Genomic DNA, 27,759 nt, shown 5'->3' on the forward strand with positions numbered 1-27,759 from the left:
ATAAGAAGAAGATGCTTTTTCCGCCCCCCCCCCCTAAAAAAAAAAAAAATATACAAGCTATACTTCTGTACATCACAAGTATGTACAAGCAAACATACATTTGTTAAAAGAAATAAAATGGAATTTAGCAAACCTAGCCATTAGAAACACATACATAATATTTTGTTCCTGGATTAATTTCTTTAATATGCAAGGCCAGTAAAAATGTCCAAGCTGTATTTCTGAAAACTTTAACACCCATGGCTTTAAGGTTTTATGCAATAGTCACTAGAAATGTCACACATACATATGGCCTACCACATCCCTATATTATATTATGAAAGGAAATTCGTCCCACCTTTAGGCCTGATTCACACCTTTCCGTTTTGTAGCGCGTTCAACGCTCTATGAACGCTCTACAAAACGTACAAACTTGAAAATCCCATTGTTTTCTATGGGTATGGTTAACACCTTTCCGTATTTCAGCCCGTCTGAACTCGTTACAAACGGCCTACGCCCAAAGAAGTACATGTACTTCTTTGGTGCGTTTTGGTCTCGCGTTTCCATTGGGATACAGCCAAGTAGCCCTCAGAAACGCGGTAAAAACGTGCGACGCGAAGCGCGGGACAAACGAGCATATTCAATACGCCTAGGTGTGAACCCAGCCTTAAGGAAGGTGACTGGAGGGTGACTACTTTTGTTCTCCATGGTCCCTTTGTGTTGTAAAGTAGCCACCGCTCCAAGCTCACTCCTTTGATGGACTACAATTACCATTCAAATTATTAAACTAAACGTTAGATTGTAGGCCATCATGAGAGTGAGCCTGGTGTTGTTACTTTAGAACACACGTAGGGACCATGGGGAACAAAAGTAGCCACACTCCAGAAGGAACGACAGTGTCAGCACCAATTTGAGGATCTACAGCCGAGTGATACACAAATAAGATACATTTTTGTTAATAGTTCAGGAGGTACTTGAATGTATTTTTAAGATTTAATTCCTGAGTTTAGTGTCACTTTAAACTCTTCATGTTCTGCAAATAAACTCCCAGATGATCAGTCAGGGAAGGGTTACTTAAAACTTGTTGATGTGTGAGTCAAGTAGTAGTGAGTTGATGGTAATTGTCAGGAATTACTCTGCAAGCAACGTGCTGGGCATATCCTTCCAGGGTCTGGTGTAGAAAATGTTCATCAGCCAGCGGGTAAACTCCGTGATCAGACGGTGGTTAACGCAGGTGATGCCAATGGAGACATACATTAAATCTCCTTCATACATCAGTGGATGAATGAACAGGGTTCTTATACACACACTGCTGTTTGGCAAGGCTGTGTTCTGTGGCTTTTCAGGATTGATGGAATGGTTGTCTTGGAAAAAAGGCATAGAGAAAATGAGAGAGCAGCCTACAGGGAGATGTCAACCACACAAAAGGGGAGGGCTTCTGGGAATTAACTCTGTGTGATTCTGTCGGCATGCTCCACACATTTCTTCCGTGCTGCTTAAATAGGTTACATTAGTCCACTGTGTAGTTAACAGGGCCAAATGAGAAGTTAAACGCCATTGTCAAAATAATCAGAAGTACTGAGATTGACATATATGTACAGCTTAACATATCCACCACATTGTAGTTTGCATTTTACAGTGAAATCCATTTTAAGATGTAAAGGTATCAGACGAGCCGTGCAGAAACATTCATTTCTCTTTGATCATCAGCATCCCAACTCTAATAATAGCTTATTTTTTAAAGTATTATTATTTTACTTTTTTATTCGGCACAGTAGACCTTTTTTCATCTGTTGTGAAGTGATCGGAAAGCAAATACTATTACATTTAACATCTCTAGTTCTACTAAGCTGACTACTTTATGCAAGGACTCATTTTTAATACTAATGCGACCAATCTCAACATCACTCAGAATTCTACCTTGTAACAATAATATAAATGCATCAATGCTTTATGCAAGGTATTCTCCATCAAGGGACCATTCTTTTTTCTTTGGTCCACTGGGAACAGTTGAATGAATGACAGCATTTTTCATTTCACTGTGAAAAAGACACGCAGTGCAATAGCTCTTTGTTTGATTGTTTGCATGCTTTGGAAATGTTTGGCTATGAAGGGATTATATAGCAGTATGACAATCTTAGTAAAAAGTGTATCCAGTAAACGTCTGCTTGAACTGCTAAACATGTTAGGAGTTTTCTTCTCTTCATCCATCTTATAAAAATACTTGGCCTATTTCAATCTGTATCTCTTGCCAAAGCAATGCCACCTGACTATAGGACTAATTAGTACAATTACAGTACATTAACTCATGTTTTAGGAAAACCCATTGTTTAATTTAAAACTTCTCTTCCATTCTGAGAATTAATTAGGTAGCAGTGCATTTTTGTATGAAGAATGGCAATCACTAATTGCATGCATAATACAAAATAATTCTAGAGTTACATATTTTTTTCATGAAGAGGTATTTTTTCCAGTTGTGCATCAAACTACAGATAGCACAAAATATGCCCATTACGCAGGAGACTATTAGGTAAGGACCTATCTGCTGATGTCATAAGCTGCATGTTTGAACATATCTACATATTCTCTGCAGCTAAAAAGTATTTTGATGCCTGAAGTTATAAAGGGGTGAGAATGGAGGTGGGGCGTGGGAGGAGGATAGGTCAAGGTGCACAACAATGTCTACAAGAAATACAGCAAGGTGCCTTCTGACTGGTTTATGTGTATGTTATCAGCTCACTAAGCAATCAAATGTGTATATATATAAATATAAAAAAAAAACCTGTACACCATGCCATTGAAACAAAAAAGGACAGTGTATGTACAGGTAGTGATCACTGGAAACCTGTTCAGAGGCAGCAGCATGCAAGCTCAAATACATGTGCTGATGGCAGCCATAGCAGGCAGCATATCTTCGCATGTGCAAAGTGATAACCCCAGCACAGCGTGCACTAAAGCTTTTTTACCTTTTAAGTGTTGTTTTGAGGCTAATATTAGAAATAACAGTATATCACTAACAGCCACCAGATAGACCCAAAAACATTAGTGAAAATTACATTTTTGTTTTAGGCATGACACTTAGCTGCTGTACAGTTGGTCGCTAGAACATGCATTCCATTGCAAATCATATTTAATAACAAACTCATTTAATGTACGTTGGGCCCTGTGTATGTATGACCAGTCACATGGCAATGAATAGAAAATAGTACTGTGATGATTTGCTTGTCTGCACCAGCGCCATTGTACACCATTGTACAGTGTTAAAGTGCATCTAAGGCCAGCCCAGCTCCAGGAGCAGAGAAGGCTGTACTCAGGTCTTTAGTATAAAGATTCAGTAAAACCTGGCCATAGACAAGAAGATCACTCATCAGTTTCAACAAAAGATATGCATGTCTTCTATTCAATTAACAAGCATGTTAGCCTGCCAAGATTTTTTTTTTCCAGACTCTGGCAATTTTATTTTGTGGCATGTAAGTAGAAAAAGGAGTGTTTTGCATTCTATGAGGAATATTAGTTGAGTTAGCTCCAATGTATCCACTGTTTTACATGTATACTAGATAGAGAAGACCAGAATTATTAATATTACAAATTCAAACACATACGCTTTGTCAAAAATGATTTCCAGGTGATAAATGATCATCCTATAGGCCATGTAAATCCAGAGGCAAACTAGGAGTTTCAATAACCTAATTTAAAAGGGATCAGCAATGAAATTAGGAAATGGCAAAAATCTGATAAAAAGCAAGTCATAGCAAAAAGCCTTATCTGCATTTACTATTGCCATCTAATGAATGGAGCAAGAGATATGTCCCCTCATTGCTGAAATTTGTCACAACTTCCTTGCTAAAATACAAGATTTGTTCATGTTTGATAACTGGGAAGAAGGTAGATGTCAGGTATTATCTCCCTTATTCTCATCCAGTGCTTAGGTCATATATATCTTCTTAAAAAGGATGATATGATCCTGGACTCTAATAGAAGATTGAAAAAAATTGACATTTACTTTATGGTATACTCAAAAATAGGTTTGTCCTGGTTATAAACAATATACCAGCTACAGATTGCAGCACCACTTGCAATGATCAGCAGACCATCAGGCCATGTAGGGGTTTATAAGAAGATATTTTATGACTACTGAAAGGCCTTACCATCGTAGAGAATTTCCAACATTTTGGAAAATCTCCAAGCAACCTGATGTGATAATACCCTTTTCTATTGACTAAGACTGTATTCACATATTGGACAATGCAGGAAGAAGATGAAACCAGGTCCAAGAGCTGCTCTGATGCAACAGAAGATGAATAGATATGACACCACTGTTCCTCTTAGTGAGACATCTGTCTATCTATAACTGACCTAATGCAGAGAGCAAGCATGTGACTATAGTGTTTAGAAGGGAGAGCTAGAACATGAAGTATAGTGAGGTTGACTACTGCACCTGAGATGGCACCAAAAATCACACCTGGGCTGTCTTGGCTACAATATCAACCCTGTGTTTATAGAAAGCAACCACAGAAAATATTCAAAATTCTAAGAAGAACTACAAATACAGATTAGATAAGGCTGTAAGCATAGGGAACACAGGCCACTCTTAAAGGAAATCTTTTATTTGAAGCCAGCGTAGGGAGTGAATAACTGGAGTGCTGTGGCAGTGCTGGGATTAGTGCGTAAGCAGCCTGGCCACTGCATTCTGTACCCGCTGCAAACAATGTCGTTTTTTTTTCTCAGGAAGACAGTAGTGGAGGGAGTGGCAGTATTCCAATCTGAATGAAGCAAATACATGTACGGTATTAATTTTGGCATATGCAAATAATCATGTATAAGGCAATCATGTATATGTCAAATAACATTGGTGACAGAATGGAGCCCTGCAGCACCCCATTATGTAATAGAATTGAAGAGCATGAGTGTATTCCTGCTCTGACCATTTGTGATCTTCATGACTAGAAGGACAATGTAATATATTTCAGCTTACCACTCCTTGGTAATGGATGCATTCGTTTTGTTTTTTTCCCTTTATTTTCACCTTTTGTGCATTAGGGTGGCTTCGCTCCGTGTAAGAGCAATGAAGCCACACATGGACAGTAGCATTTTAGACCTGTGCAGAGGGTAGTGTTAGATAGAGTAGTAGATTTAAATGGACTTCACTAATAAGACTAAATCCAAAACTCCAGCTAACACGTTTTAGGCAGCTACAACAACACTTTTCTTCTCTTTTCGGATAAAGGTTTTACAGAAATAAAGACTGACCACTGTAAGCACCCCTGTCAGTGTTAAATGGTTTGCCTCAACCGTCTATCTGACATTTTCACTCGACAGTTTGGTCTGTTAAAGGAAGATGAAAAATAACAGACTTACTGGCCGGGTCAACAGATGAATATAAAAGCAAAAAAGGCAAAACAAAAGCAAAAAAGGCAAAACAAAAAGAAAAGTAATGCAGCCACCACATATAAGGATTGCTAAACTGAAATATATTAGATTTTTGCCTTTCACTGTGTGAAATGTGGCAGAGAGATCAAGGAAGGTTAGGATGGAATATTTTCCCTTGTCTCTGGCCATCATCAGTAGGTGGACTGGTGCTGTTTCTGTACTGTGTTTTATCTGAAACCAGATAAAAATGTGTGAAAGATTTTGTTATTTGACAGCCAGGCTTCTTGCTTGTTAGCGGGTGTGTTTTCAATCCCCGTTCGTCACTTGTGATGATCCCCGTTCGTCACTTGTGATGAGAGAGCATGGAGCCGACTTCCCGGCCAATCAGGAAGCCGGGCAGCGTGTAATGACGTGCTGCCCGGCTTCCTGATTGGTCGGGAATCTGGCCAATCAGGAAGCCGGGCGCCGTTTCTCACGACGAGGGAGCATGGAGCCGGCTTCCCAGCCAATCAGGGAGCCGGGCGCTGCGTCATTACACAGCACCTGGCTTCTTGATTGGCCAGAAAGCCGGCTCCCTGCTTTCTCATCACCTAGTGGGGATGGCTTCCCTGCTAATCGGGAAGCCGGGTGGCGAGTCATTACACGCCGCCTGGCTTCCTGTATGGGTATTCCGGTACTCAGTATTCGGTAATGGCGAGTACCGGAAAAAAAAATCGGTACTCTATACCGAAATATCGTTATCGGTGCATCCCTACTAATGACCATATTTACATCACAATTACAAAACATGACGGTGTGGGCATCAGTTTAAATCCTTTTGTACTAAAAACATTTTTTTTTAGTTTGTGCAAACTTAAAAAAAATGACACTGTATTGGAAAATCAATGTCACATCTGAGGGAAACAAAATAAATTAGGAATCAGAACATAATACAAAGATGGTTACATCACTAAACAGTGTTTATTTGTTCAACGTGGAACACAAAGGCAGGGATGAGGGGCTGCTAATGGTGCTGTGCACTTATCTGCTGAATACTGCTTGTGAGTATGCAGATAAGAGAGAGTGACTTTGGATTTAACCTTGAAGTTCCTGGGCCTTTCACATGGAGATATTGCTGTACATGTACAAAGCTGCAAGAAGTGAAACCTTTAACCCTTTACTCACTCTTTGCTATTGTTGATGTGCCCATCAAATAAATATAGATAAATGCATTACACCTTGTTGGAAATAACGTCAAATGCTTGGCTGTGCATGGTATTAGGAACATGTGAAGTCATATGTTTTTGATATATTTTGCTGTTCAGTCTGGCTTAGTTTTGTGAAATTATATTTTTGCATGTTGGGTTAGTGAAAGTTCAAAGAATGCAACTGATATGTACAAACCCCATACACCGTGTATGCAGAGCTATATTTAAATATCAGAAGGCTCTAATCACACCTGAGAAAGGACACCTTTTTGTGCAAGCTCCATGCTTGGTCCATGTGATTATTTTAGTAAAAAATTACAGCTACTACTTGCTATTGGTTCAGTATCAGGGGCTTGGTGCCCTTGGTACTGAACTTATCTAATCTACCTAATGGTAAATACAGCCATGCTTATATGTATACATTATTTGATAGGAATTAGACTTCACGGTGCAGAAAATCCTATTTATTTCTATGGGGAATAGAAGTTGTCATATACATAGAGAACTAGTATCTACCTAGCTTTCCAAAGTTTTGGCAAAACTGCTTAGCGTTATAATGTGCCATTTGAATTTGTGTGAACTTATGATAATAGCTACAACAGTTACATATGTATTGAGTAGCATAAAAGTAAAGCAAAGCTAAGGGTGTCTGGTGTCATTTTAGTATAGGCAGCCGCATGATAATAAAAATGGCTCAATAATATCAGCTTTTTACATTTGAAGAAGCTTAGCATTCAGAGATCTCTGATGCTCCAGGGATAGAACAGGGGCCACGGAAGTATGGGCTGAGTAGGATCTGCAGCCCCTGTCTAATGTAGCTCCATCAGTAAAGGGGTAATGAAAGACAGACAAGGTAGGCCTGTGTAAAAAAACAAAAAACTGCATACAACACAGTCAGATATAAATATAGATAGATAAATAGATTTATATATATATCTATATCTATTTATCTATCTATATATATATATCTTTAATGTTCTGGGAGCTTTTTTAGTGTTGTAGGGAAACATTTTATGTATGGCTTCAGAATCTGCATTTGTATATGTAAGGTTTTTTTTTTACCACGTTCATATTGATACTAAAATACGATAGAATCCCTTGCATTGTTTAGTTACATATCAACATGTTCATATTGATGACTTTAATAATATTACAATAACACAAATACATTTAAGAGCAAACGGTAGTATAAAGCTTTTCCATTGAATGCTCTCCTGTGAACAAAGGAATTAGCGAATAACCCTCATTAGCTCAACTGACTTCGGCTTCCCAATTCAAATGAACAAAGAGACGTCACTAGCAATAAACAAAGGATCAAATCCAGCTCACAGCCACTATTGGATAAGGAGTTCCAGAGACAAAGAGATCTAAGCGGAGAAGAGAGCAGAGGGCAACATGAGGCCGGATGGAAGTGCAAGCAGCTCCTTCCAAACCTCAGTCACTCCTGCAGGGGTTAAGTCACTCTTCAAAGGCTTCTACAGATAAGTCCTGCTTTGAGCTTGTATATTTATCATAAGACAACAGGGCAAATTCTATCAGTATCCGTTAGTATGACTGGAAATTCCATTTCGACATATCTTGTCTACTTTAACCCTTAACCCCCTGCAGAATTTTGCATTACTCTTTAAGATGTAAAAAATGTGACAAGTCCAAGGTGTGCAGTTTGGCAGAGCAGTGGTTACATTCGTTAAAAGAAGTCTTACTAGACCTGGAATGTTATAATACAGAGATTGGAAATCTATATGGATGGCACATTCAAGTGTGATACGATTTCCTAGCTGATTGGCTAAGCTTTTATAAATATGCATATTGTCTGAGCAGATAAAGGTACCAAGGATTTAAATTTCATTGAGCTCTGTGTAATCAACAATGGACAATCAAAGTATTTTTGGGTCTTCTATCCAAATATTTGACCCATTTGTAGGAAGCTTTGAACACTGTTTTGTACCTAAGCACTGCATATACTTATTCAAAATGCCCACAACCACAGTATTCCAGTGTTAGATTAATCAGGAGCACACTGAAATACAGCTTGCTGTACAACCTACGGACTGAACAAAAAAAAATATAACAGAATCCTCCTCCCTCAATGCTTACAAACGTTGATCGATGAATCTCCCGATGTCTTCATTGTATTTTGAGTGTGGCCACTGGCTGCTGTCAGAACACCCGAACAGAGTCGGCAGCTGCTTGGCTGCCGACTTTGTTTAGTTGATTTCTCAACTGGCTCCTTGGATTAGTTGATTGAGGATGCCGACTGAAAGGGTGTCGACAGCAGCACCCACTGTGCAAATTTTGGCCAGTTCTTGATGAAATTTGTATAGTGTATGACTAGCTTAAATTTGTGAACTGCTGCATGTCCATGTCAAGAGCTCGTCTAACCAACTGATTGCTTTAGTGTATTTAAGTATATTCATTTATATTCAAGGAATAGATTTTTGAAATACAATATTTAACAATTCCATTTATATTTTCCTGTTATTAACATGTGTTACTTGGTTGATGAAGGATTTTCTACCCAATAAGCATCTTGGGTCACCTGTAGACACTATTGATGTCTACAATGGCTGCAGCTGTCATCACATATTGACAGCCTGCCAAAGGCTAGATATGAATCAGATGTAAGCTTTCTATGCTAAGCTGCAGTCACCACATGGAACTGTGCCATTGTGTATGGCCAGCTGTGTTCACCAGAGACTATTATGTCTTCCGGTGACAAAGTGCAGCCTAAGATCGGGTTGTGGTGAAGAGAGTGCTCCCAGGTGGAAACAGCTATAAAAAAACTCAAGTGGTGTTGCAATATTTTCATCAATAAAGCCAATCGATCCAAAATAAATGTTTCACTTTTGGGTAGAGTTTGTTAAACCAAAGTATCCATTTGTTTTTTTAAAAAGGAAACATTATAGCACATAATTTTCCAGCTCTGCTAGCCTAGTTTTACTATTATGAGATAGTCTCATTCTTTCTGTTGGATATTTCATTTTTCTTTATGGGAATGCCTAGTTACAGCAGGAACAGTATCATAAAAGATTGAGAGGCACTAAGATCTTTTATTGTAGGTGTCCAACAATTTTATTAGATGTTTCTTTCCTATAGCTTAATTGCTTGGGTGTGGCTGATCTCCCACCACAAAGGACCCCAGACTGAAGGAGGGACCTTAGAGAAGTATACTGATAATAATACTAAGTATAATACCCTCTGACTTCTTGTATATCGCATGTGAGATGTGACCATCCCAGATCCGTACCCATCCAGGGAGAAAAAGGTCTGCTGTAACTGAAGAGTAGTGGCACCCGACATAGAAGAGTCCAAAGTGGATTTATTGATAGAAATACAAGAACTTTGGACTCTTCTATGTCCGGTGCCACTACTCTGATTTAGCTTCAGTTACAGCAGACCTTTTTCTCCCTGGAGGGGTACAGATCTGGGATCTGCAGTGGCGACATCTCACATGTGATATACAAGAAGTCAGACGGTATTACGAGTTATCTAGAGGCACCTTGTTCTCTTACATACATAAAGCCTGATGTATCAATGTGTCAGTACTACGTTTCCTACAGCCACTAGTGAGAATCCTTCTGAATTTGGCTGCTGATAAATCAAACAGTGACTGGATTGTTGGTGCCCTCACCCGGGTGCCACCCTTGGAGGGGTGACACCAAAATGACTGACAGTCATTTTGGTGTCACCCTCTATGAAAACTTTGAATGTAGATGTCACCAGCACACCAGAACAACAAAAACAAATGGGTCAGTGCAAATCCATTTAATGATATGTCACTAGGAAATTCAAGCGCTTTCGGGGCCACACAGGGTCCCCTTCATCAGGCTCAGAGTAGACAGTAGACCCCCTATAAAAAGTCGGGCACTCGGTCAGACCGGCAGTGTCAGGAGAGACCCGGTGGCATACCTCATCCCGCCGGGTGAAGTCCCCTCCTCTCTCGGCCAAGATGGCCACCAGCAGGCGTCAATAAGACGACCGTGTATGCGCGTTGACGTCATCATGCAGGCACGCAGCAACGTCACGTCAAGTGTCACCCAGCCTCGGGACACCCCTGCATATGCTGCTAAGAATTAATTAGCAAAATTAAAATGGTAATTATTATTATGAATGCATCATTTGCACAGCCAAATAGAAATGTATGTCAAGGCAAAAAAAATAACCTATTCAGTACATCTCTGGAATACACGAACATGTCCCTATGTTTGACCCCTCTAAACATGCTAAGTGCATAAAAATAACTGTTGATGCATCAGAAATATAGTTTGCCTCTACCTTCCTTTCTGACATGACAACACAGTTCTGAATTCCTAAGCACTTGGTGACAGCCCTGCATACCTTATTTCTAAAGGATTACTAAGAACATGGACCTCTCCTCATTTGCCCCATACCCCCCCTCACCCTTCCCCGCTCATCTCTATAAGAGAGCACAGGAATTTATCAGCTCACAAGATTTCTAGCAAAATCAACAGGTATTTTTGCACTTAGAAAAGATATGACACAGCACTTTCAAATTTATATTTAGCAGACCAAAAGGGAGCAAATAAGATAAGTTCACTGTTATGGTTTCAATAGCATATTATATGACCAATCAATAATTGCATCATAGAAACTTTGTCTTACAAATTTTAACAGCTGGTATTCAAATGTATTGTAAACGCATGCACGGGCTAATGTGCACAGAAAGCCAACATCACCAAGCTAAAGCAAAGTTCTATGCACACTCATCTAAAGTGCAGCAATCCATAAGGATAAAATAATTTGTACTACTCTTACTTTTAACCAGAATACTGGCACAGCAGTGGGAATTTATGCAAACACTTGCCACTTGTTATTTTGCCAGAGCACATTCGTCTTCTTTGGAGTAGCCAACCTAAACCAAAACCTTGGACTTTTACTGCTTTTCACAAAGAGCTTTTTTTTAGCATAATTTTCAGTTTGCAACACTTTATAACCACTTTTTGCTGTACAGAGCACAAATTTAAGCATTCATGTGGTGCATTTTGCATAATGCATGCATAGTTTTTCTTTGCAATCTCTTACAAGCATCATGTAAAGCTGATCAAACACTTTAGATGATGATTGATATTTGGTAATAATCTGAGGTCTTTATTACAGCTGATATTTATTTAAATTTGTAAAATCATATTCTATGTACGTGCAAAGTAAAACAAATTGCTGTGAACCAAACAGCCTATTAAATTGAATTCACCCTAGAATTACTCTATGAGCATTAAACAGCCATATACCACAGGTACCTTAATAAATACACAGCACCTTAATAAATACATAGCACTATGTTTGACATCTGTCTGTGTTCTGATTGTCCAGAATTCGGCATTGGAAACTGCTGGTCACCTACCAGTGACACCATGCAACTCAGAACTCCCCCTCCACGGTGGTCCCACCCTCCCTCATTTGAATGACTGTTCCTCTTTTAAAAATTCTATGATGAACTTCCACTTTAAGTACATGTATGCAGTTTTAATATGTATATTGCACTTGACTTTGATAGTTTATATGACAATGCACTAAACGCAGACTCAGCATGTGTTTTCAAGGTCTCTTATGTGAGCCAAGCATACTATTCAATTGCATTCACCATGAACATTAAACAGCTGTTTAAAACATGTACCTTAATAAATACATAGCACCATGTTTGACATCTGTCTGTGCTCCGATTGTCCAGCAATCAGCATTGGAAACTGCTGGATGTCTACCAGTGACACATCATTTCGAGGGACTGTCCCCCATTTAATATGGTGAACTTGCATATTAAGTACTTTCAGTATGAATGTTGCACACGACTTTGATAGTTTATATGACAATGCACTAAAACACAGACCCAGCATGTGTTTTCAAAGTCTCTTATGTGCTTATTTTTAATGCATACTGTATATGTGAATAAGCCTTTATTGTAATTTACAAGCTGCACCTACTAGTGTGTAATAATAGCTAGGTGAATGCAAAAGTCTGGGGAGAGGTGTAGGTGACAGCAGAAAGATTGTTAGAAGAAAAAGATCCTGTAATTAGCTTGATGCACTACAGATCTTGTATTATTATGGTTAAATTCACATCTCTTCAGTATATTGTAACTTTATGGACATGTAAAGAAGTAATGAGACAGCTGAGTATATAGAGACTTGGCAGAAGCCAGTATGTTTTATTTCTCTTGTCTTTTTTTTGTCATTGAGTATTTTAGGTTGTTTATGCTGGTTTTATGACTTTAGTAAATTTCAAACATGCTCTTGAAAAAAACGGAGACTATTCATCGGCCACATCTAACATTTGCTCTCACTTCGCTAATATAAAAAAACAAAAAATTAGACTGATCAAGTATTATGTAATTTGGCTGGTATATTTTAATAGCAGGCATGAAAAAATAAGTTCTCAAATACACTTGATCTAGCTGCTGAATGACTAATATAATGTTAAAGGACAACTCCAACCACACAGCTAAGACAATGATAAAGCACATACATTTTACCTGCCATGAGATATGTAAAATAATTGCACATGATTGCATTCTTGTGATGCACCCATCCCTACTGCACTCTATAACTACATAGTATAAACCAAACAGAGACGATAGTTCTGCAGACTCTGTGCCATTGCTTTACCTCCTGGTTGCTTTTTGGACAAAGCACCCATCCTAAGCTCGTTTGCCCAATATAAACCCAACTAAGGAGCTTAGTTTCCAACCCATCAGATCACAGTCCAGGCACTAAGTTTGCAAACCTGATTTCAGCTTTCATCAACTATGTATGAACACAGATTTCAGATAATTACACTAGATAAACAGAAAAACTAAGGTTTCATTACTTGTGAAGGAATATTTAAGCAAACTAGGGGATGATTTTCTAGAGCTCAGTAATCCTGTGTAAATTCATAAATTACAAGTCCAAATTTTCTGATATTGTGTGCAAAAAAAATGTCCGTCTGATGATGTGAACATTACTATATAGCCGCTGCGACAGCAAAACATATAGATAGCAGATGAAAGGAGAGAAGCATCATCTCTAGAAGCTATAAAGGAACAGTGTTTAATGTAGCGTATAGTTATTGCAGTGTAGTGGTGGGAGGTGAGGAGGGAGACTGGGGGTAGGGTATAAGCAGGGGGCAACAGCCGGGCCCCTACTGTGAGAAGAGACTAAAGGAGTATGGTAGAATGCCCCATGAGAGCAAAAGTGCAGCAGTAGCCTCTCAATTAGAGTCACTGTAATGAAATTAAAAGCCATTAGATCATTCACCGCTGAGGCCTGCAAGTTACCTACATGTCAAAGGAATTTGGTTAAGCCACTGGGATGAGAGGAGCCTTGTGAATTAGGATGTCTCCCTTGTTGAAGGGGTTGGCTGGATCTGCCTGCTTTTGACGCCAGTTCTTGTAGTCAGGAAAAATTCTTAGCTCTCTAGTTTAAATGAAAAGGACAAGCTCTCTCTAAACATACAAGTGATATGCCGGTAAACACATTTTTGAGGAATATAGCTTGGACTGCTTCCTAATACAGGGACAATGGGTCTACCTCCCTATTTACAAACCTGTTATTTCTGTTTAAATTATAGGTAGGTAGAACTATACTCAAGGCCGATTTACTCTCTCTGCTGCCCCAAGGCCGGGTTCCTCAATGCGACCCCCCCCCTCAAACCCCCCTCCAATAAAGAATGGCAACCAGATGGCGGCGACGGCAGGGTTTTACATTTTGTTTTATTATTGTTTACATTTTTTTTCTTACTTTTTAACATTTTTATTCATCGTATTATCTTTTACTTTTTATTTTTACTTTTTACATTTTTATTTTATTATTATTTTTTTCACTTAACTGTATTGCTATCACACAGGAGCTGACAAGCCCCTGTGTGATAGCATTTGGAGGTGACAGGTTCTCTTTATGGAACCTGTCACCTCCAATGCAGGCGTTCTAGCACAGCACTGTGCTCGAACTCCTGTGACAGCTGAGAGGGGAAGGCTGCGAGTGCAGCTCTCCCCTCTCACTGTTTACACAAATCAGACCGGAGAATGGAGCGTTCTACGCTCTGCTCCCCGCTCTCCATCCTGAAGTGATTGCTGTGGTCCCAGGTCCCCTAGAAGAGCGGGGGACCCCAAAAACCATGGCGGGGACAGAGGCAGCCAGGTGAGGTGGGGGCAGACCATGGAGGGGGGACGGCAGGAGGGGGGATGGACCTGCAGGCTGCATGGAAAGTCCAGGAAAATAAAAAGCTTACCCTTGCAGTGGGATAAACTTTGTCCGCTGTGTCCAGTGTATGGCTTGTATTTTGGCATCTTTTTCTTTTTTTTAGGGCCTGGGGGTACATTGAAGAGAAAGTGGGAATAAATTCGGCCCCTTATTATCAGCAAAAATAGCCCTCAGCATGGTGTCAGTATAATAACCAACAATATTGGTGTCAGTGGCCACTACTCCTAATCGCACAGTCCACTGTTTCCTAGTCCACTTGTGCTTGGTTAAAGCCAAGTGTATCCATAAGAAGCACCGGATTTTTCATCTTTCATTTTCTAAGGAGAACTGGGAAACAGACATTGCTAGTGGTACCCAAGGTTCAGAGTTCAGTCTAGATCTAATGAAAATCACCCCAAAATATAAATAGAGATCTACATGAAGACCATATATTTTTTAGATTAGAAGATCTCTATTACACCTTATGCTCTCTGTCTGTGCAGACCATTGGTGTTCAGTGGTTTAACTTACCCTAGTACCTACTGCCGCCATGTTCCCTCTCTCCTGTACTGCTCCCTCAGCTACTCTGCTGGAACTATAACTGATGCAGGAGATCACTCCACCTAATAGAAGGAACACACGTGCATTGACAGGTGAATGTAACAGGAGTTCCCTGGAGGATCCTCAGGTCCTCCGACGGGCCAGACCAAGGCTTTGTAAGTCCCATCAATACAGACAACCCCTGCCTGACCCAGGCACCCTGCTAACTTGGTGTGGCCTGGGCCCAGTACAGGAGGACTGCCTGTACCACCAATAGGTGGCCTTGCCCGTGTTTATTTTTTGTAAATGTAAAAAAGATAACTTTTTTCAACGTTTACATCCCTTTTGCGTGCACATTATTTTTTCTATTCTCTGCCTACGTTTGTGTTTGTGCTTGGTCACTCAGAGAAAGCCAGAGATGGATATAATGGGATATCACCCACTGTTGTCACTCAAAACCAACAGTGGGTGTTTTTAGGGATAAGCTGGCTTATGTGGATGGGACTGTTACAGGACTTAGAGTGAATGTGTAGGCGCACTGTGCATTGGCAAGCCAGTTTGACTTTCAAAGTGAGCACAGCATAGGGTACAACATTGCTCCTGCATAGAGACGCTGAGTCAGAATTGTCACTTTATGCCACAAAGTAAAGGAAACGGCTGCTACATTTTAGGATCACCAGGTATGATTACAGACACAGCAATACTCAAAAAAATAGACTCAGCAAGGTGATAATTAAGCAATTATTTCAGAAATTTCAGTTTTTGGTTTACTTTTGCTTTAAAAAATGAAAGATAAATAGAATATGATATGAATAGAGGATCAAACAGAACCTCCCATCCCACAAAATCTGTTGCACTTCCAAATTACATGTGCACTATATACATGAAAGTGATTACTATGGACAGATGGCTACCTTTAAAGTTCATGTATTTGTCAAATGTGCCAATATGAGTTAGTACAATTATTAAACATCTTCCTTCTTTTCAGGGGGGTGAAAAAATAGTATGTTTTCTGGAAGAGTACAATAAGAGTTAACACCAACTATATTTTGAAACCTGTTAAACCTTATTTTTTTATTTTATATAACTGACTGGATCAGAGGGTACGATGCCTGACTTGTGTGCCTGCCTTAGCAAGCTGGCTCTCTGCTCTTTAAAATGGTTATTCTTCCAGGTTCTGTAAGGTTTATAGATTTTCCTATTCAGGAATGGAAATCTTTACAGTATAAATTAGACTGGTAGATGACACCACTTAACCCTTCATGGAAGGAAGGTGATATGTTAAAAAAATCTTGAAAGTTGAGTGAGGTATATACAATAAAAGGCATACTTAAAATTACATTTGTAGCATTTAAAAAGCTACACATTTATTTCAATATGCATACAGTTCTCAGGAATTACTACATTGCATATGCTTTATGAGCGGGAGACTCCCGGAGTGCCCGGGAGAGATAGGCTGCCTGGAGATCAGTGTCCCTGGTTAGCTGGTAACCAGGGATTTTTTGTTTTAATGTGTTTTTCTTTGCCATTCCCTTACAAATTTGTATGTGAATATATTCTTAAATCTGCACACTCTAGTAAATCAACTACTAAGTGAGTACAAATGTAGAATGTTCTATGCCCCTCAGAAGGTCCTTTCCTGAACCTTTTTCTTTGAACCAGCAGAAGTGCCATTATCATGAAGTATTTACTAGCTAGAAGAGATATGATTCACGCTTCACATTTAATGGGTGAAGCATTTGTGTGTATGAAAGGTACTATTAATGATGAGGCTATCATGGGTAGCATGAGACTTCTTTGACAACAGAGGTAGGAATGAGCTGCCTTGAGTTTTAAAGTCTAAGAAATATCAGGAACATGTACATGGACATAAAGGGTTTATGGCAGAAGGCTCCCAGGTCATTACCCTCCACAGTGATATTGGGCTCTGAAGACCAAATTGAGAGGAATCGTCAGAATAAGCCTCAAAGCAGGTAGCATTTGGCCCATAGCACAGTCAAGGCAGAGGTTGGAGGCATACCATGACAAATGTTTACTCAAAAGTCAGGGTGGGCAGATCAAAAGTCAAACTTACCTGGGATCAGAGAGAACTTTTCTCTCAAGGACTATCCCAGCATGCTAGGCAGCCTTTTACCATGGACTTGTTTTTTTAAAACAGCTCTGTGCTCAGTGCTCTGTGCTGCTCATACTACAAAACCTCTAAGCTACTGTAAAAATAGAAGCAGCTGTTGTCAAACTCATTTCACTTAGGTCTCATTGGGTAAGCCTGATGCTATCTTTTTATTTTAAGTAAAAATGTATTTGTAAGCCCTTCTGCTTGTAAGAAACCTATTCTGCTGGTTAATTGTCTGATGGCTATTCTAAGTCTGGTGCTCCATTTGTTGTTCAGCCCTACATTGGACAGTTGGTTATGGTTCAGTCATCTGTAAGGTAGTTGCTTGCAGGTCTGCCTAATCCTGCTGTCTCTGTGGCCTCCTCTTGTTTTACTAGACTACTCTATCGTTCACCCTGAATATCCTATCTAACCAGATGGTTTGACTCTGACCTTTCTATGTCTGACCCTCTGTCTGCTCTAGTCTGACCTCTATCAGTTTGAACTGCCTTTACTTATCATATCTGTTTAGATTCCATAATCCAGCATATAAGACCCTTGTGGCACTATAGTATCAAGCAAGCACAAAAATATTCCCTGAAAGGTGGCTGCTAAAGGGGAAGAGTGCTGTAGCAGCAGTCATGACATTTAAACGAGTGGCCAAATCTTACAGTAAAATGCACATGAATTTCAACATAGAGTGCCACATTGTTAAATGCCCATGAAAAACCTTCCGTTCACTTTTACCACCATCTACTCTACTCTATCCACTCTGCCTTCTGCCCACTTTGTCTATGTTTTGCTTCACGTGGCCCACACTTTGTAAATACTACCTTCTATCTATATGGATCAACCATTGTCCAGCTCCAAAATGGTGCATCCTCAGTTCACACTGTTTGTGTTAACCCATTTTCTCACCATGCCACACTTTCACACGCTTGCAAGCATTTCACTAAATTCACACTAAGATATCAGTTGTGAAAAGACATAACCTGATGTCACCTGCTCATAAGCCTTTTAAAGTTCTGAGCTATTATTGTCGTTGGCTTTGGACAGGCTGGACCATGTATGCATTTTGCAAGGGCAGCAGCAGCTTGCCTAACAAGAGAGCTGTGCCTTATGGTTTTAGAATAGCAATCAAGTGAACATAGCTGTAGATTATAAAGGCTGATTTACTAAAGGAGTTGAAAATCTTTACTGAAACAATTGTGTGAATATTCACTTCAATGATCTAATCATGTAAAAAGCATCTGCACATGATTGAGAATTTAGTTAACATGAGGTTTTCTTTTCACATGACTGGATAATCGACTGGATGAATATTGGCACAATTTTTTTTCAGTGAAGATTCTCAATATGTTTAGTAAATCAGCCCCAAGGCATCATAATCATTCACAAGATTTCCTATAGTTTAAATAAAGTCTAACTTTCTTAGAAACAAAATATATTTTAAGGCAATGGAATAAACAACTTTGCAATTAAAAAGTGTTACCACCTTTCCAACCATATTACCTATTTTGCTTCTTTATGCTTATAAATGCTTTTGAAAATATTTACTTTGCACAACAGGTCTCTTCCCATGGGGAACAACGGCCAACAAAGGGCTGCACAATTCAGGTATATGTGAGGGACATGTCAGTGAATGAGAGTTTGTCCTAAAGCTTAACTCCAGACCAAAAAATTCTAATTTTGGATAGACCTGGAGAAAGTAAATACTTTTGTCAATTTTTTTTTTTGCTGTCCATGACACCATTAAGCAGATTTTGCCTCACTTCTTGTCCCTGTGACAGCAGGACAAGAAATGAGGGGAGCAGTTATTACTGGAAAGATCACAGACAGTAATAATAGTCTGTCAGAGGCTCTAACCCAATAAAATATAACATAAAATGTGTTTTATGGCAGTCTGTGTCCCATCTGGAGAATTTCCTGTCACTTCCTGCCCGCTTAGGATGTGAGGGTAAATTTGCCGATTGGGGTCACAAACTACAATAAAAACTAAAAACAAAAAAGTTCTGGTTGGAGTTGGGCTTTAATGGTACACATGAAGTAGATGTGGCCATAGAATCAGATCTAGTTGAATAGTAATACAGTTGGGATATCACTGTGCCACTGTGATATCATGCTGCTGACATGCCATTCACTGCAAAAACACAGTTGTGGTCCCTAAGCCAGAGCCATGTCTGCCACTGCCTAAATCCCAGAGTGATTGTACATATGATGCTAGTCATTGTGCACATGAAGAGTGTCTTCTGTCTTCTTATGTACAAGAAAAATAAAGTTGAATTGGTCCGGTGACACAAAACGGTTTGTTGTTATCACATGCTGCTAATTACTCATAGCTGCGCTTACAATGCTGACATGGCTAACATTAAAAAGGCCTCAGATAACTATAGGGAAACAATACGGTTAACAAAATATGATTGTTAAAGTTACTTCATTTGACACAGTATCTTACCATGTCCTGTTTGTTAGAAAGGCCAAAATATCATGAAAAGTTTATATAGACAGGAGATGACATACTTGTGATGGATGATGCAACTGAAGCCAAACTTATTTTTTTAGTTTTGGATAGAGTGAAGAGGGATTAGAACGCCTTTCAGGTTTTTATTGCGGACTGTATCCCCTCTCTGTTTGTCTTGATGACTGTTTTCACTTAAAGTGAAAGAAAATTCCACATTTTGAGTGGTCAAGAGCATAGATAGGAAATCTTCCAATTGGGAAACTAGTTCTGGTGACTACATGGGTTTTCCTCCTTTTGGAGGGATTTCCTCTCACTTCCTGTTGTGGCTACCAGACAGAAAGTAAAGGGAAATCTGCTCGGTGGAACACATATGTAAAAACAAAGTGGACAGGGGTTATAACCCTTCCTTATTCTATTCAAAATAAAAAAAGGTTTGGTTTCGGTTCTATTTTAAATGTATACTGCAGGTAGTGCCAGACACCCCAGAAGAAACCTTGAGGACTAACACATTCGTTTTTGTTCCTTCTTCCTAAACAGGTTCAGGAGGTGTCTAGATACAGCTCTCTATTCCATCAATAACAGCATAATCATAAGCATGCTGCTTAGCCTAGTTTCCTCCCTTGATTGGCCTGGGACAAATTTATATTAATGTCCCTGTATTAACATGCCCTGGGTTTTGCTTAAAGTGACACTAGAGTTATCTTAACATCAGGCGTTAAATCTAAAAAATTTATTCAACTACCTTAAAGGAGAACTATGAGGTGAGTGATTTTCACTCAGCCTCATAGTTCGAGCCGAGGTGTGACAATGAAACTGTCACAGGTCGGCTCAATAGATCGGGAAGTGAGCGAACGCATACCGTCGCTCGCTCACTTCTCGATCATGTCCCTGCAGAGAGCCGTGCCTGTCACTCACAGCTGCCTGCAGAGGATGCCCCCCCCCCCTGTCCGATCCTCCAGCGCTGACTGGCGGAACGGACGGGGGAGGGGGCGGCTACAGCTGACTCTGCCTATGGATAGGCAGAGCCAGCTATCACTCACACAGCTGGGTGGATCTCGACAGTAATGTCGGGATCCTTCCCGGCTGCGGCGGTCTCAGTAGCTCGCGATATACTGAGCTTTGGGTCACATGAGGGCGCTAGTTTATGTCCTCCCGTGACCCGTAGGAGAACAAAGGGTGACAAACACTTACCCCATAGTTCTCCTTTAACTATTAACAGAAATGTATCTTATTTGTGTATCACTCGGCTGTAGATCCTCAAATCATGGGACTGGGCTTGGAGCGGTGGCTATTTTACAAAACACACAGGGACCATGGGAAACAAAAGTAGCCACCCTCCAGAAGGAAGATCAGTGTCAGCACCCACACAGAGGTGATTTGAGGATCTACAGCCGAGTGATACACAAATAAGATACATGTTTGTAAATAGTTAAGGTTCTTAAATGCATTTTAACTCCTGAGTGTCACTTTAGTGTCAATTTAAACATACCATATTGTGTGCACATAACAACCTACCACACTGCTCATGTACTTATGGCGGAACTTTACTTTAGATGAGAAATAAAAAAAAGGCATAATATACATTTGATGGATTTAATCGCAGATTCTGATCTGCTTTACCTCTGTAGAAACGGAGACAAGCATTCCTAAAAACATTCTGGAGTGCAGAGTTAAAGGGCTTCCCTGCTATAATCACTTGATCAGTCCAATAAAGAGAAATTCTGTTGGGCGAAGCATTGAGCCAATCACATGAGCAGAGAATGACAGTGTTATTTGGGTTGCAAATCAGCAACAAAAGGCTATTCTTGACATTTCAGAAAATCACAGCTGGCTGCAGACTGAGATGGAAAGGTCATTTTTAACAAAACTGCTTCTTTTGCAGTCGTATACTGTATGTTATATAAATTTTTAGTAAAACTGGAGTTTTACTTTACATATGGTATCTTAAAGTCTTATTCATAAAATCAAGTAAAGCTAATATTTCTTCATGTGATATCCTTGAGTAAGGCACTCTAAATCATTTTGATATGATATTTAAAATCAGTTTGCATTTTTTGTACCTGAAATTTCTTTCTGTCCTGGCTGTTTTTTGTAGATCATCCTGAATTCAATGCACAAATATCAGCCTCGGCTCCACATAGTTAAAGCAGACGAAAATAATGGATTTGGGTCCAAGAACACAGCTTTCTGTACACATGTCTTCCCGGAAACAGCGTTTATAGCAGTCACTTCCTACCAGAACCACAAGGTAAAGGACAAAATGTTTAAATCTACACAAACCTCACACCACCAATGTATGGCTGCCCACTGACAGTAAGATAATGGTTGACTTTCAACTATCATTTTTTAGACTGGGTGCAGACTAACATTTGCACAGTCCATCTATTCAAACCCAACTAGCTTAGATAGTTGTCGGTGAAATTAACTAAAAAGGCCAATGGAGATGATAGTGAGCATGTATGTGACACCTATGACAAAGATATAGCGAGTTGACAAATCCCAAGGCCTTGTTTTGTGGTCTGGCAAGGGCTGTGTGGGGCATGCAGTAAGGGGCAAGTTAATGACTAATATGCATCAGCAATTTAGAAAGCTGAGGCCTTGTTCAGATGGGCGGCAAGGGGCAGTAAAAACAGGTTGTTGATCTGCGTTCCCACCTAACAGCTAAAATAGAGACACATTTCAAACAGCAGGTTGCATTTGGCAGGAAGTGCTCCTCCCCAAATGCAGAGATTGCAGTCAATGAGGCCACACCATAACCATGTGGGTACAAGGCTGCGGTGCAGTATTGCAATTGAAAATCCCGACTAGGATACTGCCACCCGCTGAACACCAGGCAGCTTCTGCCCTACTGTCCTCTGAAAAGTGGTTCACCAAGGATAGCTTTTCAAAGGGGTGGTGGAGCCTGCCAACCATCTGAATGATGCCTTTATTAGCAATGCACTTCATATTCTGAAGCAGCTCATATTCTGAAGCCTGCCTATTGTGATTCCATCAAGCATGGTGTCATTAGCAGTATCTATCAAAGTTTAATATATTTTTGAAGGGAGTGGACACATCAAAACCTTACTTAAAGCCATTTATTTTTTTAGTTTTAAATAGAGTGGGCAAGAAATTAACATTTCTTTTTTTTAATACTACCTGAGAACCCAGGTAGTATTAAAAACTACCTGGGTTCTCAGATGGTTTTGGTCTCAGTTAATGTCTCTGTGACACCAGTACAAGATACAGTATGGGAGGAACAGTTTTCACTGGGACAGGAAGGCATGGACAGTTTTTGTCTGTTTCCTCATTGGAGAAATTTCCTTCTTGTCTAAACAGAAAGTGAGGGTATGTTTCCCCAGTAGGGACCCAGTCAACAATAAAAAAAAAAACAGACAGAGGCTCTAACATATCCCCACTTTAAAACAAGAACATTTTATTTTATTGTTGAAAGTGGGCTTTCATTTTCAAGAAACACACAGCAATCCAGTGCTTGTTTGTAATACTGTAGTTATATTGCTATTTTTAACATAATACATGAAAATAATTAGTTTTAATTTAAAGTATACAAAAACAAGCTTTGTCCAACTGTAACGCTTACAACCTAGTCCAGCTCTAAACATCAGGTAAAGAGTTAATGAAGCAAGCACATAAAACCACCCTTCCATAGTTGCCAAGCCTCTCTCCAGCTTAGGCACATTTTACAGTTTTATGGAGAACAGGGAAGCCAACCAGGTTTTTTTTTTTAGTTTTGTAACATCTGTATATACATAAAGTGAAGAATTTGCCCATGTGGAGAAATCTTTAGATAAAAAAATACACCCTGATCCTTGGAAAGAATGGCATCTGCTCATTTTAAATATAGGGAGGAGAGCAGAAGATATATATAGTACTGCCTGGCCTTATTTGCAGTTCATATATCTTTCAAAATCCTTTAGCTCTGTGCATAAGTCTATTCCCGAGAAGTGTGCGTGTCTGTGGAAATATGTCTGCAAATAAATAACGACTAGATGCACTAATTTCTTGTGTAATTTAAGTGCTAAAAATATATTATGAGGAAAAGGTTTAGAACTTGGATGTTTTAAAATCATTTGGTTGGTTAGGTATATAAAAGTGAAACTGAATTAGATTTGAACTTGGATTAAAATAAAAAATATGAATACATTTAAAAAAATATAAAATCATTTATATAAAAGTCTAGTACAAGTACTTTAATTTATTTACTGCTGCTTTGGAGGTCAAGGAAAATGTTTGAAAGAGGTTTATGTAAGGCCTTTATGCATATACAATAACGTTTCTGCATGTGTTTATGTGCAATTTGAGCGCATTTTTTCCTGACCATTTGAAGCTACCTATATGTGTTAAGAATAAGTATCTTTAAATAGAACTAAACTCAAAAAGTAAAACATTTGCTGTTATTGGGAAAATTTAGAATGTTAATTGTGTTTTGGATACCTCCTGAAAAATAGCAGCGCACTTTCTGGTATGTAAGTGAGCCTTAATCCTTATAGCTTTATATATGCAGTGTGAAATTAAGGCCCCTGACTGATAGTACTAGGAGATTTGGCGTGATATTTGGTGATATCGCTACTGTGCTGCTCATCATTCACGTTGCTGGAGGCTCTGATTTTAAAAAGCAAAACCCTGCCTCAAGCAATATCACCGCCCCCACACAGAGCAGAACAAGGCATTGCATGGCAGTCATGGGAAAAGATCAGCTGCAGGGACAACACAGGCAGCATTGGTGACTAATGCTTTGCCCTGTGACTACCTTTTTTTGGGCATAGTTTCCAGAGTACAGTATACTGAAAAAATGGCTTTAGATACTTTTTAACCACTTGCTGACCGGGGTGTTAATCCCCCTGTCCAGGCAATTTTTCAGTATTTAGCGCTGCGGTACTTTGACTGACATTTATTCAGTCATACAACGCTGAAGTGAAATTAATTTTATACAATTTTGGGGGGACTCATAGAGCTTTCTTTTGGTGGTATTTCATCATTACTGGGGTCTTTATTTTTTACTTTATAATGAAAAAAGAACCAAAAATTTTGAAAGAAAACCGGTTTTCCCTATGTTATGTTATAAAACATTTATTATTACCCAATTTTTTGGTAAAATATAAAAGATGGGGTCACGTTGGGTAAAAAGACAGCAACTATGTCAAGCTTTAAAATTGCGTGCGCAAAAAAACTACCATGCCTAAAATTGGCCATAGGTGACACTTTAAAAGCTCATCAATTCAGTGTTATCAGTGATTAATGGCCCTAGAATTATTGCTCATTCTTCGACATTCGCGGTGATATGTAACATGTGTGGCGTAATCATTGTTGTCGCACATAGAGATCTGCTTCACCAGCTTCTTCTCTGGCTAGCAGCCAGAGAAATGACAGCTAACGGTGGAAGTGATGTAATATACATCGCTTCCGCCTTTAGAGAGAGAAGGAGGAGAGATCAGCAGTGGGGAAATGCTGATCTCTCCTTCTTCTCTCTACTAGTAGCCAATGTGATGGTGTTCTCGGATAACCAGCAGCGGCAAGGGGAAGGGGCGGCAGCAGGGGGGGGACCTGCACTGTGCAAGGTCATACAACACTTGTATGTAACAGCTGGTAATGGCTGTTAACCTTCCCGGTGGGATTCTGCTCACGCGCGCCCAACAGGAGCAGAAAAAAATCATATAAATGTACGTCCACCCAATAGGAAGCATCTGCCGTCTGCCCGTATTTTGGGCGGATGGCAAGGGGTTAAGACCTGCCCTAATTCTGTCTGCATCCATACTGGTTTCTGCCATTAGCAAATAAGGAACAATACATTATGAGTCGCTATCCAAAGTCAAAACATTTTTTACACTTTGGAATGGTTAAAAACCTCAGTTTTTTTTAACCATCTATGACTTGTTCAAGAGATTTCCTTTCACTTCCTGTCCTGTTGGGACAAAACTAAGTCAGAGCAAATATCTTCAAAGTGAGGCATTCCAAATTGGAATTGGATTTCCTGCTTTTCCTGTTCTGGTGGCCACCCAAAGTTTTCCTTACCTTCACTCCCAGTGACAACGGCCACCAAGATGAATAAAAAGAGTTAATGAAAACACAGACAGCAATAAAAATCTTAAGGAGACGGGAGACTGGTGATGATATAGCTTTAAAATGTACAAGATAAACACAATAAAATTGCAGATTTACATGTGATAAAACTGATAATTGATTCAGTACCCCATATATGTAGTGCACGAAGTGGACTGAGCTGAATCTCCTGTTTGATTGCTAAATCAGTTAAGGTTAGGTAGTGTTGTCAGTTAATGAAATTTGTGGACAGTATACTCTGTATTTTTTCTGAGTTTCTTGTGTCTTTGGAAATAAAACTTCACAATTCTGATGTCATTCCCATATTATTATCAGATTACACAGCTAAAGATTGAAAACAACCCATTTGCCAAAGGATTTAGGGGGAGCGATGACATGGAGCTGCATCGGATGTCCAGAATGCAAAGGTAGTTTCTTCTTTATGTGTTCTGTATCAGTGAAACTTGAGTTAAAATAACATTATGACTTGGGTTTCTAATAATAGTGTAGGAAAAATGCCAGTGTGTCTCTGTACCGAAAAATTTTGGTATTACTAGACATGAAAAGGTGGGCATAGATACTATGAGCGATGATCACATGATACATTTGTTCTGGATGCAAACACTGATGCACATTTTTTGAATACATAAAAACTTACACCACATTTCCCCCAAAAAATTAAGGTATAAAACTAAAAATAAAATGTATAACACTTGAAGGGTTACCCTTAAGATCAAACTTTTTTAGTATGGCTATGCATTATCTACAAAAGTCAACCCCACACCAAAAATAAATGATCCAATGATCGTAGTATCGATAGACACCATTAAATGTAATGACACTCCTATATCCTAGGAGAAAATAATATAATTTGATTGCACCTTCCCTCAAGAGTGGCTAATGGCTGCGTTGTCTGCTCAGTGAAATCAGTGAATGAACATGGATTGTCAGGCAATACAAACATGTGCATTTATGCACACGTTAGTCAAACTATTAACACTGCAGGGGTTACTGTAGCAGTTACCGTAACAATTTTTTTAAAGCCCACGTTCAACTTTTATTTATTTATTTCTTTAAAAAATGGCCAGGCCTTTTTAAAAATTCAAAACAAAGGATTGGCTACAATTCTTACCCTACCTTTGGCACTCCCCAATGACTTGTCACTCTGAGTTCCAGCACCACTCTTCTTCCAGGTTGGAAGAATTGGAAAGGGGTAAAATAAAGGAGTAATGGGGTTTGAAGTGTATTACCACTTTGCTGCCAAATTGGAATAGCACCTATTTACATTTGTTACATTTTCCCATTCATAAACATAACTTTAAAATAGGGATGCGCCGATACATTGGCGCATCCGTTCTTTCTCTTCTCCCCGCTGGGCGCTGCTCTATGTCCCAGCGGGGAGTAGAGAAAGTGACAGCCGGCCGAGCGCTGCGGTGGAGAGCGCCTCCCACACCGATCTGCCGCCTATCACAGTTCGGCAGAGCGCTGTGTGGGCGGAGACATCGCTGTCACAGGAGGCTGGGCTTTCCTCTCTACATCGCTCGATCAACCTCCTGTGACAGCGTGTCAGAGAGAAGAGCAAGGTACACACACTCAGCGATCAGTGATTGCTGAGTGTTTGTAGATAATTGAGGACCTGGTATGTTAACTATATCCTCAATTAAACATATAAAAAAAATTGTTGCTTACCATTTTACTTGCTCTGTTCAAAATTGAAGTTTTTCCATTCTCTGTAATTTCAAGAAGGGGGATGGGGGAGATAATGTTACCATAATTAACCCTGTCTGTACTGTGGTGGCAGATCTCATTATCAGTTGTAAACTAGATTTGAACACTCTCTGTCTTATCAAGGGGTGCATTGTATGTTAATGAAGGGAAACTCAGTCTAGCACCAAAATGCCTTCTTCATCCGTTAAC

General features: G+C 39.5%; 1 protein-coding gene across 1 annotated transcript in view; it reads left to right on the plus strand.

Moving 5' to 3' along the window:
* Window positions 1-27,759, plus strand: part of TBX5 (T-box 5) — a 67,191-nt gene that overhangs the window by 29,232 nt on the left and 10,200 nt on the right. The window contains exons 5-6 of the mRNA XM_018560752.1: window positions 21,899-22,051; window positions 26,179-26,270. Coding sequence (XP_018416254.1) covers window positions 21,899-22,051; window positions 26,179-26,270 — 245 coding nt within the window. The remainder of the gene's footprint in view (window positions 1-21,898; window positions 22,052-26,178; window positions 26,271-27,759) is intronic.

Source organism: Nanorana parkeri, unplaced genomic scaffold, assembly GCF_000935625.1.
Source record: "Nanorana parkeri isolate BGI_ZX_2015 unplaced genomic scaffold, ASM93562v1 scaffold18, whole genome shotgun sequence".
In the NCBI taxonomy this organism is placed as follows: Eukaryota; Metazoa; Chordata; class Amphibia; order Anura; family Dicroglossidae; genus Nanorana; species Nanorana parkeri.